The 18,057-nt window shown below is 43.6% G+C and overlaps 1 protein-coding gene across 4 annotated transcripts in view; it reads left to right on the top strand.

Annotated features, from left to right (window-relative positions):
• The window catches only part of prkg1b (protein kinase cGMP-dependent 1b), an 82,390-nt gene extending 64,547 nt beyond the window's left edge, over positions 1 to 17,843 (top strand). For 2 of the 4 annotated variants that reach the window (XM_027009434.2, XM_027009432.2), the window contains exons 8-18: positions 1,331 to 1,396; positions 6,030 to 6,104; positions 13,547 to 13,643; positions 14,513 to 14,652; positions 14,910 to 14,999; positions 15,079 to 15,220; positions 15,334 to 15,497; positions 15,626 to 15,748; positions 15,848 to 15,910; positions 16,001 to 16,067; positions 16,203 to 17,843. In XM_027009434.2, the coding sequence (XP_026865235.2) occupies positions 1,331 to 1,396; positions 6,030 to 6,104; positions 13,547 to 13,643; positions 14,513 to 14,652; positions 14,910 to 14,999; positions 15,079 to 15,220; positions 15,334 to 15,497; positions 15,626 to 15,748; positions 15,848 to 15,910; positions 16,001 to 16,067; positions 16,203 to 16,301 (1,126 nt within the window). In that variant the 3' untranslated portion in view covers positions 16,302 to 17,843. Of the gene's footprint in view, positions 1 to 1,330; positions 1,397 to 6,029; positions 6,105 to 12,915; positions 13,154 to 13,546; positions 13,644 to 14,512; positions 14,653 to 14,909; positions 15,000 to 15,078; positions 15,221 to 15,333; positions 15,498 to 15,625; positions 15,749 to 15,847; positions 15,911 to 16,000; positions 16,068 to 16,202 lie in introns of those variants that run through there. The other 2 variants (XR_003410579.2, XM_027009433.2) reach the window with 2 other exon arrangements.
• Positions 17,844 to 18,057: the final 214 nt, after the last annotated feature.

Consider the following 18,057-nt stretch of genomic DNA (forward strand, 5'->3'; position numbering starts at 1 on the left):
CTGAAAGAAAAAATGACCAAATGGCATTTAAAAATATTTATATTAAAAATAATTTTTTATAGGATGTAACTTTATGAGAGATATGTATGATCTGGAGGGACTTTCTTATCCTAATGTGGTGCTGACTAAATATTACAGCAGATATCAGTCAAAATTTGCTAATACATTCAGAGCTTTTAATCTTTACATTGTGTCTGTGTGTTTTTTCCTGCCGTATATCCTGTTTTATATAAATCATAACATTTCCAAGATGCCACTTGTCAGTTTGTCTTAATAACTACTTTTAATTAATTCCCCTAAAGCAGCTGGTTCTGTACTGACACTTTTTTCAAGTGCTAACAACAGTTCAGCAACCGGCTGAGCACAGCATAAGAAATTGCATAAGAAACTCGTCACAAACTTTGGTTGACATCTTGCTTGATGCTGGTTCAGTTTGACGAACGTGTACATGTTATGAGCCAATCCGTTACTGGGAGCAGGTCCCTGCTATCGCATTACGTGGAAATGCCTTGCCGTGGTCCCACACATGATCAAGGCTCCTGCTCGGAATTAGCCTCCAGCAGCGCTCTTTGCCTGGGTGTGAACTATATACTCACCAGGCTGCGGGTGCAGTTCAGGAAGACGTCATACACAGCAGAGAGGTCACCAGCTCCTCCTCAAGAACCCACCCCAGCCCCCAAACCCGGTGCAGAGATCACGGCAGGCTGCAGCGCACAGACACATGGCGTGCTCTGGTTCAGCCCGGGAGGATGACCTCTGTTTGCCTCAGTCTGTCAGGAATCTGTGTAAACCCCAGTCCAGTGCCTACGACTCCTCGTCTGTTGGTCAGCGGGGGAGACGTCACCAGCGATCACGGGACCTTTACAGAGTCATTTCACAGTTATGATGACTGAAACCGCTTTACTTTGCGCACAGATAGAAAACTGACCATTTGTTTACACTGTCAATCATGGAACGCTACGTGAGACTGCAAGATAGTTGTTACTTGTATGCATGCTGGAATATAAGATCAGTGATCTGCAGTTGTAGCAGTAAAAATTTGGGATACTTACTAAATACCAAGATTATTATTTGATGTCCGATCTGGTGTTGTCAAAGTAATTTTAATTCTTTAATTATTCAGATGATTAATTCTGATTCTGATTCTTTGGATACTGCTGATTGACTGCAGCCAGTTTGCTCAGGCATGTTGAAATCACCCTGGTTTCTTCATGCCCTAATGAAGTGATATCCACCTGGTGCTGCACTTCTGAAATTTATCAGGACTGCCAAAAGGATTTGGTTTGGAGCCACTGATGCACTGATGCACTGTCATTTTGTGGCTCTACAGAGAAGACATCCGGACAGCCAACGTCATTGCTGCCGAGGCTGTCACCTGCCTCGTCATCGACAGAGAGTGAGTTCCTTATGTGATTTCTGTGTGTGTGTGTGTCTGCATCTGTGTGTCTGTGTCTTTGGTTCTGGGCTCTCCATGCCGAAGCCCACCTCACCCCCCCCCCCCCCCAAAATAAATAAATAAATAAATAAATAATGTGACGAGGCTTCCATCCCGCTAGTGTTTCTCTAGTTCTGCTAAGTTGCCATCCCAAACTTTTAATGACATCACAGCAGCACAATGAAGAGACTCTGAGCCATCCTGAGCTTAGACTGGAACATGAAATAGAGCACGCCACCTCACTTAGACCGCCGCTGTCTGCATGCGAGCAGCAGGCCTGTGTGAAATGTCTTGCGCTGTGTGCTTCGCGGAGCGCCATAGACGCGACAGATCCCAGTGTGTCTAATTCTGCTTGCCTCCTATTGTTGTTCTGAAGTGCCTCCAGCCTGACATCAGGCCTCTGGAAAGGACCAAATAAAGTCCAACTGTCTATACATGTCTATACATGTCCACAGTGCCCTGATGTAAAACACAAGTGGACATCTATACAGACAGCTCGGTTCTTCAGTCTTGCATCTGGGGATGTTTAGGGAATCAGACGTGAGCCAGCATGCAGTTTCCAGAATAGACCTCACTATAGGCAAGCGTGTTCAGATGAGGATCATTGGACATTACTGCTGCCTGTCACATGGTTCTGGTCTACAGCTGGTGTTTGATTGGGATGTCCTACTACAAATGCAGTCAGGTGGGTGGGACTTGCTGTGAAGCGGCTCTTTAGAAATTAGAACTAAGCCTTAAGTGAAATGTGTCATCCACAAAGTGCTGATCAGTGAGGAAACGCCTGAAGTGCTGCTAACCTTTGACCTTGAAAGCGTTTTTGGTATGTGTTTGTAATTTAGGTGCAGCTGTAATCTATGTGTGATGAATTCAACCTTCTGAGCACCGTGAAAGTGAATAACGACACACACACGGTCCTAACCCCACCCCGAGTCTCAGGCAACCGGGGCTAAAATGAATAATGACACACACACAGTCCTAACAACACCCCTGAGTCTCACACTATCAGGGCTAACTTTATTAGTGGGAAGGCAGCCGAGTTTAATATTGGGCATGTATTGCTAGGCAAACCAGTTGTGATGTTTTTGGCAACAGATTTTGGCAAATTTTGGCCAACATATAAGCTACATATTTCTCTCTGTGGTATGTTGTTCGTAGGAATCATTTAGTATGTACTGTGTGTAGGAATTGATAGTGTTTAGTGAACTGGTGATAGTCTGAAAGCTTCAGCCACTCATCCCCACACACCCACTCATCCCCACACACTCACTCATCCCCACACACTCACTCATCTCCAACATACCCACTCATCCCCACACACCCACTCATCCAAGCACACACTCATATCCACACACACACACACACACACACTCATCCACACGCACCCAATCATCCCCACACACACACACTCATCCCCACACACCCACTCATCCCCACACACCCACTCATCCCCACACACACTCATGCACACACACTGACTCAAGGCTCCTGTGGGTCATTAGTGCCCTTGAGAGATGACCCATTTTACTCAGTTACTCAGTGAAAGTAAAGTACTCAGTGTCTGAGAAGTTGGTGAGGTACATTTAAAAATGCCTCGATTTAACTTCTGTGTGCTACATGCCCCAGTGTTCGTTGATCACGTATGCATTTATATTGCATGTTAAGGAACTTTAAGACAGGTCTTGATAGTGACTGACACTTCACCCTACTAAAATAAGAAAGCAGTGAAATAAATAAATGACTGAAATGGCTGAACTGGAATCAGGCTTCCTTCCCTAGAATGTAAAATTTCATTATTCACACAGACGCAAAAAAGGCCTCAGATCAACCAAAACCAGTAACGTCACCAATATTTTACATAACACTGGAGGACAGATGCTAGGGAGGGTATTCCAGGTGTCTGCTGATTCTGAGATGACGAGTGTCTGGAGTGTTAAAGGACATGAAATGAAGAGCGATTTGCTATTTGTGTAGTTTCATATTCAGTGTCGTTTATAGTTGGGTCTGATAATCTGTAATCTCCTTGTTACCTTGTCCAGAAAAAATCTGTTCACAAGGTTGAGTGTGTATAGATTTGAATCCACACACAGAACAGGGCATATAGGAGGGAAGTCAAAGAAAGCCATCATTAAGAACAAATCTTTGTTATTTAATGAAGGGGTCATACCTTAAATAACACTGGCTACATTAATTACATGACCTTTTCTAAATGTAGTCTGGAGGGACTCCAGATGTTTCAAAATTTAGAACATGCAGGTTTTGTTTTTTTTTAATTCGCTTCCTGTGTGATAAACAACTTACCTGAGGACCTGATGCATTTCAGATAATAATAATTATTATAAAAATGTTTTGGTGATTGGGTAAAAATATTTAATGCATAAATAGCGGCCACGTCAGAGCTATCAGAATATAAATTCAGCAAATAAACACTGGGTTACATGTCAAAGTGTCAACAATCTTGTATAATTGTGTGAACACCTGTGACGATGCGTTGGCGTGCGGCAGGATGCAGGTGTGAGACGGAAACAGGCATTTAACAGAAAACAACACACAAACAGGCTTCCACAGAGTCCGCGATCGACTGGGAAGACAGGAAATGGGAGGAATATACATATATAAATATATATATTTATGGAGAAATCAGGGAAGGGAATGACCACAGGTGGGATGAGGGAGAGATGAACTGGACACAGATGGATGGAGAAGGCTGGGAGTGGCATGGATGGGGTGGACTAGACTGAAAAATCTTAACAAACTTAATGAAATTAGGGGCCAAGTTAATCTTTTTTAGAACAGCAAATAAAAACTCCATCTATCAAGTGCCTTTTCAGCATCTAATGACACAATAACTGAAGGAATTTCAGTTCTATTAAGATAATAAACATATTTAAAATATGGCTTAAATGGTCTGATCTGTATCTCAGTTTAACAAATACAGTCCAGTCTGGCTTAATTAAATGAGGAAGCAAAGATTCCAATCTACGAGCCAGTGTTTGTGCAATCATCTTAAAATCTACACTGAGTAAATGTAACAGCCCGTATCAAGCAAAATCTAGCAATTTTTTTCTCATTTAATTAAATAAGCCAACTGAACTTATTTTCCATTTGTCAGGAGTTATGTTGTATTTTGACAAATTACGTAATAGGAAGCACAAGTAAGGACCTAGTTCAGAACGCTATGTGAAACTCTGAAGGATTTCCATCCTAGCCTGGAGATTTACTAAAATCAGTTTAATAACCTCCCACCCCTGTTAAAGGGGCTTTGAAAATATTACAGTCTGCCTCTTAAATAGTTGGTAGGGAAAGTCCAGCCAAACAAGGTTTGGGTCTGAAAAACATTTCGTAAATGTATTATGCAAAGACAGGAGACACACACAGAAGACACACACAGGAGATACACACAGGAGACACACACAGGCAATACATACAGGAGACACACACAGGAGATACACACAGGAGATACACACAGGAGACACACACAGGAGATACATACATGACCACAGGAGACACACACAGGAGACACACACACAGGAGATACATACAGGAGACACACACAGGAGACACACACACAGGAGATACATACAGGAGACACACAGGAGATACACACAGGAGACACACACAGGAGACACACACAGGAGATACATACAGGAGACACACAGGAGACACACACAAGAGATACACACAGTAGACACACACAGGAGATACATATAGGAGACACACACAGGAGATACACACAGGAGACACACACAGGAGACACACACAGGAGATACACACAGGAGATACACACAGTAGACACACACAGGAGATACATACAGGAGACACACAGGAGACACACACAGGAGATACACACAGGAGACACACACAGGAGACACACACAGGAGATACACACAGTAGACACACAGGAGATACATACAGGAGACACACAGGAGACACACACAGGAGATACACACAGGAGATACACACAGGAGACACACACAGGAGACACACACAGGAGATACATACATGACCACAGGAGACACACAGGAGACACACACACAGGAGATACACACAGGAGACACACACAGGAGACACACACAGGAGACACACACAGGAGATACACACAGGAGACACACACAGGAGACACACACAGGAGATACACACAGGAGACACACACAGGAGACACACACAGGAGACACACAGGAGACACACACAGGAGATACACACAGGAGATACACACAGGAGACACACACAGGAGCTGCTTTGCGGGCACACAGCCCTCCAGTGTTCAGTATTTCCAAATGATCTTCCTTGACTGAGCTTCAGGCTGCGATGCTCTTTAATTGGGTTCAATGTGTTCTTTTAAAGTGGGGCAGGCATGCCAACTCCTCCTAGCACACACTACACGGCTCATATCAGGCAAATCTTGCCTAAAACATTCTGAAAGGGCACTGGCTGGTAAATGTATGTGTTCTTCTTGTCTAAACATTTTTTGTCAGTGCTGGCGTGTCCTTTATTATGATTACAGTTCAGAATTTGATCTGAGGTTTTTTTTGTTTGCGTTTATTTTAAAAGTAAATCTTGTGCTGGAGTAACTCTTTGTCTGCTCTGAATTTTGCAGCTCTTTTAAGCACTTGATTGGGGGTTTGGAAGACGTCTCAAACAAAGGCTACGAGGATGTAGGAGCCAAAGCCAGGTAAGCACCTTTCTCATGAACCATGTTTCTATACACACATGCATTCATCTCACAACCCCCCCCCCCCCCCCCCCCCCCCCCCCCCCCCCCCCCCCCGATCCTGACGAGACATGAGTTAATTAGTCTGCATCTCTCATTTGATTTGTGTGTCTGGTCATGTCTCTGACCTGCTCGTGGTTAGAATTATCTGTGGTCAGTCTTTCGGGAAAAGGTAACACAATCTAACTGCGATCTGAACCTCTTTCTGAAGACCCTCAGCAGAGTGTGGAGTTGGAGATAAGTGTCAGCTGGAGCCGACCAATAAATACGTCAATGTTAAATTGCTCCAGTTTGTCTCTGAGTCCAGAGTTTTTATGGTATTATGATAGTGCACTGCAGTCGCGTGCTCTATAGGTGCTAACACCAGGGGTTCTGCTGTGTGGAGAGATTTTGTGTTTGCCTGAGCTGTCCTCCGTGAAGACGGTCATAAAGTGCTAGAGGATGGCGCTGCATTTCTTTAGGCCATGAATCCTTTTTGGGCCATGAATTCTGCAAATAATCAGGCAAAGTTCCCTGAAGTTATAGAATAATCCAGTCTGTTATTTTTCTTACAAACCTGAGCCACATATTCCCATAAACACATAGACTCTCCCAGATGTGCAAAGACCAGATGTTCACCAACCCTAAGAGCTGTCTGAGAAGGTCTTGAGTCCAGGAGACCTCTGCCCATCTGAGCTCCCCCAGAGCTGTCTGAGAAGGTCATGAGTCCAGGAGACCTCTGCCCATCTGAGCTCCCCCAGAGCTGTCTGAGAAGGTCATGAGTCCAGGAGACCTCTGCCCATCTGAGCTCCCCCAGAGCTGTCTGAGAAGGTCATGAGTCCAGGAGACCTCTGACCTCTGAGCTCCCCCAGAGCCGAGGCCCCATATACGTCCTTCTGCGTGGTTCCTTTGTGCTAAAGATTGCTGCGCATAAAATGTCAGAAATACATCATGCACACTTTGCTTTGTTTCACTTTTTTAAAATGCAGCACACTTTTCATAAATGTTTATGGTCCTTCAGTAATAGCCATAAGGTTCAGGGGAAAAAGTTAGAATTTAAAATTTGTAACTATGATGTTGGTACAAGACCTCCACCTTGTGGTTACAGATATTTATACATAGTGACAGTCCAGTAAATATAGATTTTCCTTGTGTAGCCAAAGGCCCCATCCTCTGGTTACTTATGATGTAATGGTATTTTATGCTATTTCTATACATAGTGGCCTAGTGCAGTGGTATAAGTGAGACAGCCTGTGATCTTTACTAATGTTATAGCATGTGCACTTTCTTTGTTTCATTTGTTTCATTTCATATCATTTGGTTGTTAAGATAATGCTGTGAATTATTAAACATACACATATATATATTTTTTCTGTATATATTATTTAAGAATTATTTTAAGGATGCACATTTACTGTAGACTGTTACATTTAAATTTACGCTTTGGATGAAAGCGACTTACGATTACGAGTACAATTTGAGTAATTGAAGGTTAAGGGTCTTGCTCAGGGACCCAATGGTGGCAACTTGGCAGCAGACTGGCAACCTTCTGGTTACAAGTGGAGTACCCTAACAACTAATCTAACAACAGCTACCACTGCGCTACAGGCAGGGCTCATGCAGACGCATGGGGGAGTACCTCTTAGACAGTGCTCTTACCGTTTCTCCTGTCCTCTTAGCAAGTATTCCTGTTTAGTCTGTTCCTGTTCTACCTCAGAACTACCTGATTTGCAAGCTATTAGGACAGTCCATAGCCATGTGGGTATGATTTAGTCATTTAGCCTGTTCGGCTCTAACTCTAACTGTCATTCCAAGTGTGAGTTCCGTTGCTATGGCGGCTGATCAGCCATCTGAGGCGGGCCCACGATCATCTGAGGCCAGCTCCTGTTGTGTGTTATACTTGGCTGCTTCTGGAAAAGAGGGCTCGCACCAGGCATGAGATCAGAGGGATGAGAGCTGTGTTAATGAAATGCTGCACACATGCAGCTAGCTAAACAGAGCACAACCTTCCCTCAGCTTCATTAGCTACTAGGATACTGGCCTTCTGGCATAATGCACATGTTTATTCATTTATTTTGTTGTTGGTGGTGGTGTTTTAGGTGTGTCTTAGAATAGCAGTGCGTTTGAAGCCTGGAGTATGGATTTAGTTTGAGTCATTTCACACAGACATGACCACCTAACCAACTTGGCATTTCTGAGAAGTCTATAACTCCACAGTCGATACGTAAGAGAACAGATCTTGCCAGTGACCTCCTGTTACCTCTGACTGGCTCTGTGCCTGCTGTAGCCACCCGGCCTGGGCACACAGCAAAGACCCATATCAGGTCACCCTGTGCATTGCCAGGAATGGAGACACTCGGTCCAAGGCCCACATAAACAGGGGAGACACCTTGTACTGTACCCTGCCCTCTGTGTGCCAGACATTGTGGTCGAGGGGCTTACCTCCACCCTGACCCTGCAGGGGTACACAGAGGTAGAGGAACATGCCTGCTAGGGTTTCCTTGAAGATGGGGTCTGTTAAATACACAGAACCTTTTTGCTTCGTCAAGTGTCCTTTGTGGTCGAAAAAGTTCCCAGTTCTTGGGTTACGGTTTAGAAAAGTGTTAACTTGAGAGGTTGTTTAAGTTGTTGGGAATGTTTGTGCTTGAGTTCTCCTGAAGGATTAAGTAGTGAAGGCTGCCGTCATGAGAGATATGATGTTAAAATGATGAGGGAGAGGTGGGAGAGGTCATTCTTTCCTGGAATCCTCGAGCATAAACACCTTCTATATGCAGCCTCTGAGGACACCTCCAAAAGTGAGCCACCCTCAGAAACCATGTGATCCGAATGCTGTTCCATGGTTGGCTGGCCACGGTGCACTCCCTGGGGACATAAACACCATGCTCATGTTTAGTGTTCCCTCAGTGTTTTATCATCACTGCATACATGTGGGTTACTGGCTGTTGGTTACCTGTACATGTGATGTTGGAGAGGAAGACATAAATACTGCGTGTATGATGAAATATTCAGGATTATTATGACACCATAATTCAAAGGATTGCTGACCATAATGCCACTGTATGAGATCTTTAAACCCTGCAGAACCTATTCACAGTAGAAACACAATCCTCACAGACTGCTATATAAACTGTTTATTTTTGTACCTAGCTTTAGCTGCTCCAGTGAGATCCATTAGACCACTGAGAGTCTCGTCACGAGGTCAGATGTGTTCTCAAACAATGACAGCAAATCCCACGTTTTTTACTTGGTCAGGGGACCATAGTGTTCTTATGTGTGTTCTCTCAAAGTTGGGCTGTTAATCTTTAAGCAGGTACATATAGCCAACTGACTGTAATTGACAGGCTGAATTGAATAGCCTTGTACGTAAAATTCACTTTAATAGGTTCAAGTTTTCAGTTTTGCCAGTAAAACAGGAATGGCGGAAAATGAATCAAACTGGAGGGGCAACCGGCTTCTGTTTTCCAAAGTAAAAGGAAAAAAATAGGACTTCAGTCACCAAGTTGTCATGGGCAAACTTGAAGAGTGAATCAAAGTGCGTGTGATGGTTACATCAGCAGGTCACAGTACACTAGTCTAGTTCTAGTGTTGAGCCCAGATCCAGCAGGTCAGGACTACGGCAAGGCTTTTATGTTCCAGATATTTATTTCCCAGATTTAAGAATGAATTTAAAAATTCCAATATATAGCAGAAAAGTATTCTTGATGCAAAAATTCACATATAGTTTAAATTATGCTTATTCCACAATTTAATGCAATTTTTGAAAGACGTCTTTGAGCAGTAGCAAAATTCCCACCTTAATTCAGCTTTCACACTGTGTCATTTGCCCCATGGTAAAGACAAGGTCATTTTCCAGACATTGGACATGGACATTTTGTATGCTAATGATCCTTGCTGTCCTCAGTCTACTGGTGTCTGCTTGAATATTGTTCAGTGATGGAGAGAGCTGTGATATTTACAGAAGCAAAGTGAAAGGAATTGAAGCAGGACGTGATCATATCAAACAACAAATCCATACATGCACCACAACGAGTTTTCTCCTTTCACAGTTTCTCACCAAGATGACCCGTTGCATATATGTGGATCTGATAGAAAATGCATTTTCTCTCCTTTAATTTGGCCTGGCAAACAAAAGTCTGGAAAAAGAACAAATATCTCTTCACTCACATTCAGTCTGTAGGTGATTTTCAAGCGTTTCAGTTGTTTTATATAGATGCTCTCCAAAACCGCACTACGTTTACTGGTGACGTTTGGTATTATTACCAGTATCAAAAAATATGTATGCATAAAAATATTAAAAATACATTTGAACAATATGAAATGAGTTAAAATCACACAGACCTCCACAATGTCTGTTAAATGGAACACACAGAGCATGCCACTAAAAAAAAAGAACTAATATTGAACTAATATTTTAAAGAACTAATATTGCTGCTAATTATGATCAGCATATACTGTTAATTTAGTGCTTGGTGTCAGATTTACATTTGGCACAAAGTGTTAAGGCCTTCCAGGCATTTCAGGTAAACCTAATGTGACAAGGCCAGCGCCAGCCTGGGCTCTCCTCCCAGGGCCAGAGGACACAGGGTCAAGGGGTCACAAGGTCACCCTGCCTGTGGCTGGCTCACGTGTTCTGACATTTCTTTTCTTTCCTCTGCTCATTGAGGGGTCAAAGCCAGTGGTGAGCCAGGCTTTACGAATCACTGATACACAAGGAAGCTGGCTGAGCCATGCTAGGACTCAGGTTAGGACTCAGACTCAGACTAGGACTAGGACTACACCTAGGACTAGGACTCATGCCTTATTTTTACAGCTTTGCCCTCAGAGGTGGACAGACAGAGAGGCGTGAAGGACACCGAGCCTTGTCCCAGGGCCCATGGCCTGGCTCATCAGCGGCTCCTCTGGGCTCTCGGAGTTTTAGAGGCCGCACAAAGAACTTCCCTCTGAAGAAATCATGTATCGTGACTTATGCGTGCCATGGAAAAGATCTAGCTAAAGTCTGTTTCCAGCTAAATCTGAGGACATAGGCTATTTCATCACTGTTCTCAGCATCTTCAGCAGAGAGATCAGTGCATCTTCAGCAGAGAGATCAGACTATAAACACTGTAAACTGCAGTGGTGGTGTAGGGTTGGCTAAGATGGAGCTTCACAGTCCAGTCCTCATTCACCAGGTCTTCACTCTTCATTAGCTGAGCGAGGTGTGCTGGGAGCTCTGGGGAAATACATGGCCTTGGCTGGTCTAACTGTCTTCCAGATGGCACACATTGGCCTGTAGACCCTGGCCTGCATGTGCTAGGCTTGTTTACTGGTGTGTTAAAGTGTCGTTTGGGTTGTGAAACTCCCAGGGGAGGTACTGTCATGCTGTCCTCCAACGCAGTGGAAAAATCACAGCACAACACCAGCCATCAGCAGTTTGTTCAAAGCGCTTGCGTATCAGCTGTCATCAGCTCACAGACCGTGCCATGTGATGCTGGGTCCTCTCCACTCTTACAGACTTCAGAGAATCCACATTTGAGCCATCACCTTTCAAGGGGGTTGTGGCTGTGGTTACCATGGTGACAGTAAAGATAACAAACCTAGTTAAGGAACAGCTATGGAATGGTAACTAATATGAGAAATTGCCTGTGCTAATTACTAACTAAGACAATATAAAAGATTTAGGAATGGATCTAACCAAATACTAATTTGTTTATTTTAGATAATCTGAAAAGTTGGATATGTTTGACTTTTAATATATATTTAATATATATTAAGTATTTAGTCTGAACAGATGAAGCATAGCAGAGAGTATTATGGCTGTCCTCCTTTATGAATTTGATAGAACTGATTTTCAAATTCTGAGCCTCAGAGAAGAGAATATTTTCTCGGCGTGTGCCATTAGAAGACTATTGAAGTTTAATTTACTGAGCAAGGACTGTGGGTCCGATAAACTGTGAATAGTCATAGCCTGGAGTAGAAACATGAAATGTACAAGAAAGACAGTAGTTTGGAGTTTCACAGTCTGTCCTGCTATCCAAGGGGCAAGTATAACCAAATCTTAAATTCTGCCCCGTGTATGCCCCAGAATCGCCTTCCACTGTCTACAGTGCCTCACCGCAGTCGTTTGTGTGCTAGTACTCATCTGACATAGGTTGTTTGTTTGTTTGTTTTATTGTCAGCCTGTGTCAGTGTTTTTTCATATCCAGACTGTGTCAGTGCAGAAAGCGGAGCAGCGTGTCCTTTTGTGTGTGAACTGATGTTTGTCCCACTCAAGCATCAGGCCTGTTTTGCTAATGCTGTCGCCTGGTCGTGTCCAGTTTCAGCCGCCTCCCACTGGGTGTTTTCTCTCAAACTAAAATGTCACGGGAGTGTTTTTTGTCACTGTCCTTCCCGGTGCACTATACCTCAGGCAAACTCTGGACTGCTACGTACCCTTTCACTGCTGTACCTTATTAACAGCCTCAGCATTTATTGTTGAGAGTCCATCCAGGAAGGGCAGTTCATCTACAGAGCCACAATTACAAATGTGTGTTCAGGATCACTCAGAGATGTCTGAGATCTCTGTAGCTCTATCCTGCTCCCATGACCATACCAGGCTGATAGTCGTATGTATTTACCTATGAAGTACATGCTTAAATGCCCGAGACCCCTGACTAGTTTCATGTGCTGTAGACTGACAGTAGTTGTTTTCAGCATGGCAATAACTCGTAGAACCATAACCCATGTTCAGGGGCTAAAAATACCATCCAGAGCGCAGGGGGGCGTGCTCCATGCCACCATGTCACATGACTGAGGTTTAATCACCAAGCTGTTGGTGGTCTCGCTGAACACATGCAGCAGCAGCACTTACACTCCCAGCACCTCAGAGCGAAGCTTCATCCCTACGCAGTTCCAAACCCTCGAGCGTTCCTTGGGGGAGGAACTTTCCACATTTGCCTTTGCTCTGTCCGCATTTGCTTGGGGGCTGTCTGACCAAGATAGACGTCCCTCTAGGGTGTCTAACATCTGAGTTTAGTAGACCTAGTGCAGATCTGCCGAGCGTGAGTTCTCTGAGGGTGAGCTTGATGCAGGGACACTCCAAAGAGTCAGACCACTCCACTCCACAGCTCGACACTCGAAATGTAAACAGGAAATGGCGCTTTAATTCCACCTTTGAGCGGGGCCTGTCACTAACACTCTGTCGAACGTGCTCGTGAGCGTGCTCATCGCAGTGATCCTCTGCTTTCTGAGAGGGTTCCCTGGACTGTGCTGGGTTATCTCCTCCAGTCCTGCCAAGCGGAGGGTAGAATGCGCGAGCTGCTCCCTGCCCCTGCCCCGGCCCGGGAGCGGAGAGAGAGGGAACGCGTCAGTGGCCTGCCTGTTTCCGTCCCCACTCCGCTAACATTCCCCGTGTTGTACTCTCTGCACACCTCTAAGAAGTTCCCCTTTTTTCACTTCAAAAAATGCAGATACGAGGCAGAGAACGCCTTCTTCTCCAGCCTGAAGCTGGTGGACTTCAACATCATCGACACCTTAGGCGTGGGAGGATTTGGACGCGTTGAGCTGGTAGGATGGCTAAAGTGTGCGTTTTTAACTTCGTATTTAAACCACCGAATGCACTCAGTGCTTTTTATAATAATGTAACATTTCAGTTTCTCAACCATTAGCAACAGAGTTGTTGACAGTGATTGTTATTGTTATTGATCAGTGATTTTCAGTGCCAATGCTATATGAGTCCTTTAATAAATAAAAACCTCTTCTCTTATACACAGTGTTCTATTACTGCTGACATGCTTTCTTTTATCAGTGAGAAACACCTCTGTGAGCCTGTGTGCTATAGATACTGGAGGAGATGTAGGGGTCATGTCATGATCAGTTCTAAGAATGGGACAGCTCTATTCAGGGCAACTTTCCACTGGCAGTATAGAGCTATATATCAGTACAGACATCCATTACCTGACTGGAATTACTCTCAATCTGTTTTTACTTTTAGCTATGTATCCTTAACATTAAATCTAAATGAACCTATGATATTGATCTATATTCTATTATATGAATAATACCCATTATGAGGTAAAAACATTTTGCAGTGGCTAAAATAAACAATTGTTTGAGGGAAGTTGGTGTCGTGAGGAAAAAACTGGTGGTTTGGCCTAAAGAGGAATCCCCGAGTGCCTGGTCTATTTTGGGACACCGTAAAAACAAGTGGCCTTTAGGTGGAATGCACCTAAAGTTCTCCAGTAGCACACACAAGCTCTCCCTCCGATACGCAATATGAAAAATCTCTGACCTCTCACAATCTATATTCAGGTTAACAGAGCTGCAAATAGACTGTGTGTCATACTCTAGAATTAGCACGCGCGACTGTAGGCAACCCGGGCGAGGGTTTGTGTTTAAGCACGTGTTCCACACGCTCTCTCTGGTTCCCGACACAGGTGCAGCTGAAAAGCGAAGAGACCAAAACGTTTGCCATGAAGATCCTGAAAAAACGGCACATCGTGGACACGCGGCAGCAGGAGCACATACGCTCAGAAAAGCAGATCATGCAGGAGGCTCATTCAGACTTTATAGTGAGGTAGTTATGACCCTCCACATGCCACATACAAGCATCCACATGACTGGTTCACACTAAAATATACCATCAAACACTTGAAAGCCAGTCGGCTTGTTTTGGATGCTAAGTGGACACAGTAGCTTTCATTAACAGTGCTGTTGTTCCTGTAATGTAATGTACACGTCAACAAGGGCAAAACTGATAACTAAACAGACCAATGCCTACAGCAAGTCAAAATTCTCACTTACAAAATTTTCTGCATTTGTGCACTGATACAGGTTGTACAGGACATTCAAAGACAGCAAATACCTGTATATGTTGATGGAAGCTTGCTTGGGAGGAGAACTGTGGACCATTCTTAGAGACAGGTAAGGAGTCCACTGCACTGCTGCAGCTGAGATCCCGTCTAACATGGCCACAGACTCTGATGTAACGGTCTACCTGCAGAGGATCTTTTGAAGACTCCACAACACGGTTTTACACGGCCTGTGTGGTGGAAGCTTTCTCTTACCTGCATTCCAAAGGAATTATCTACCGTGATCTTAAGCCAGAAAACCTCATCCTGGATCACAGAGGATATGCCAAGCTGGTGAGACCTGAGACCTCTCACACAACTCCATGAACTTGTTCACCTCTAAATATAGCGGCCGACATGTGTGCTGGCATGAAGTAGTCTGGTCTCATAAGCTGATTTTGATTCAGGTGGACTTTGGCTTTGCCAAAAAGATTGGATTCGGGAAGAAGACGTGGACCTTCTGTGGAACGCCGGAGTATGTAGCCCCAGAGATAATTCTTAACAAAGGCCATGATATCTCAGCAGACTATTGGTCACTGGGTATCCTGATGTATGAACTCCTAACTGGCAGGTAATGATTGCTTCTTGAAGAATTTTACATCTATTGAGTAGAATTTTTGAGATTAAAGAATTTGTTTTATTATTTTTAAATCAGGTGTTTTGAATGAGTCTGCTTAAATTGCTCTACTGCCTTTGCAGCCCGCCATTCTCAGGCCCAGACCCAATGAAGACATACAATATAATCTTAAGAGGTATTGATATGATAGAATTTCCAAAGAAGATCACCAAAAATGCCGCCAACCTAATAAAGAAACTATGCAGGTAAATTTTTCTGAAAATCTTAAACCATGTAACTGCCATCTGTGGGGTTCTCAAATCAGTGATTTCTGAAGGCTAAATGTGACCTTACATGCTATATAGGGACAATCCATCTGAGAGACTGGGAAACTTGAAGAATGGGGTAAAAGACATTCAAAAGCACAAGTAAGTGGTACTACAATATTTTTAAGGTGCGTTAAAGCATGTTTCAGTCTTCATCTGTGCTTACATTATCCTGATCTCTCTGCACTCCAGATGGTTTGAAGGCTTTAACTGGGAAGGGCTACGCAAAGGCACCCTCACCCCTCCAATTATCCCTGATGTAAGTTTTGTAATCTTTGTAATCATTTGCAGCAGTGATGATGATGATGATGATGATGATGATGATGATGATGATGATGATGATGATTTCATGCTTATACAGAAAACAACACTCTTTTTGCCCCTCTTCACCCAGGTGTCATCACCCACCGACACCAGTAACTTTGATAGTTTCCCTGAGGAGAACGAGGACCCGCCACCTGACGACAACTCAGGATGGGACACCGATTTCTAACCTCGGGTCATGTGACCCTCCGCGCTCTGCCTCTCCGGGCCTGGGCTGTGGCCTTCAGGATATCCTTCAGTTTGAAGTGACTGCTGATTAAATGAGGCAGACTATATGTATTTTAAAAAAAGTAAACAGCCCAGCTCTGGGTCACCATGATGCCTTCCCCAACGCTGCTCCCCCTCCTGGACCTGCAATTGGATGCTCCTGCTCCCCGCAGTGCACCAATCCCAATCCCAGCCTCTCATGTAACCATCCAAGCACCTCTGACTCCTGTGTGCTGAGCTCCAGGTCTCCCACACAGGACCAGAGGCAACCTGTGCTGGCTAGTTTCATAACACAGCATTATTTCTCATTCTCTTGAATTATTGTGCGCTTGCCCTTCTATTTCCGTCACCTCTAAATGATCACACAAGCAGTGAAATTAGTCAGTGCTTGAACTGCCCATAAATAAGTAAGAAGTGGGAAAAGTCCAGTTTCCTACTCCATTTCTGGTATTGATAATGGTCCATGCTCATAATAATTTAATATTTTACTTTGTTAGCCATTGTTAGCCATTGTAATAATATATGATAATATGTATATCTGGTTATTACTTTTGGAATTTAAGCTCTCTCATGTTGTACCAGACAATACACAGAGAGGCAATGTATACAATGTATCTGTGAGGGCAAAGTTCCTTCAGATGGTGAAATACCTTTTCACTTTTTTGTTGTTGTACAATTTGATGTTTATTTTCTGTAATAGACACTTCATAACACTTCAGATCTCACTTCAGCATGTTCTTTTTAAAATGGCTTTAAAGAAACAGCAACACAGTGCAAACAAATTAACTCATTTGTGTCATACTGAATGTAGGCCAGCGTCCATGCCTTCAGATTTCACACCACCAGGGGGCAGGCTGTGACAAACACCAGTGACCTGTGTGCCAGTGTTAGGATGCCAGTTGAACTACACAGAGACACATAAACAAGCAGCAAACAACTATGGTGTGTGCATGCTGCTATATAATCCACCACGTCCGTGCTGGTCATGTGTTCTTTAAATCATGATCTTTAACCTAAAACAGAGTCACCCCTCCCCAAAGACTAGAAGACTGCCTTCTGAGTCGCAGTGATGGCTTGAACAGAAACAACTGTGCTGGAAAACAAATTATGGATTTTTATTTATTGTAGGACCAGAGGTAAATATTTGTGTATATATTCAGTGCTAATATTTTGTGATACTTGTAAAAGAAAAAGAAAAAAAATGCTTTGTGAGAGTAACCCAGATCTGTTATTTAATTTGTTTGAACTATGTTTAATCTGTATGGCCTTTGTAGAATTTGTCCTCCTCTTCTCCGTGGTGGAGACTCTGTGCCCCTCTCAATCTCTGGAGTTATTGGAAGTGCCTTAAATCAACGGCATTCAACACAGACATACCCCACATTTGTTTGATGCTGCATGAACAGGTTATATGCCTCAAAAATGTAATCCTTACTCATTTGTGGCTTTTTTAAGGTTCTGTGATTTATATGACCTTTTCTTATAATAAAAGCACCATTCAAAATGACGTGTATTGACAGTCGTGTCCAGTTTTCTGGTGTTCTTGCTGTGATCCTGATTCTGTATGCTTCATGATTGCTTCTAAAAGTTCCTTCCCTAATGACCCCACCAGGTTTTGGGTTTTGTCTCTGAGGAAGAGCCCACACATATCAGTTGGCCATAATGATTTGTAAACAGTTCTCTTCCCTGCCCCTTTCACCACAGATAAACGTGGAAAATGG

The sequence above is a fragment of the Electrophorus electricus genome, chromosome 14 (assembly GCF_013358815.1).
Source record: "Electrophorus electricus isolate fEleEle1 chromosome 14, fEleEle1.pri, whole genome shotgun sequence".
Lineage (NCBI taxonomy): Eukaryota > Metazoa > Chordata > Actinopteri > Gymnotiformes > Gymnotidae > Electrophorus > Electrophorus electricus.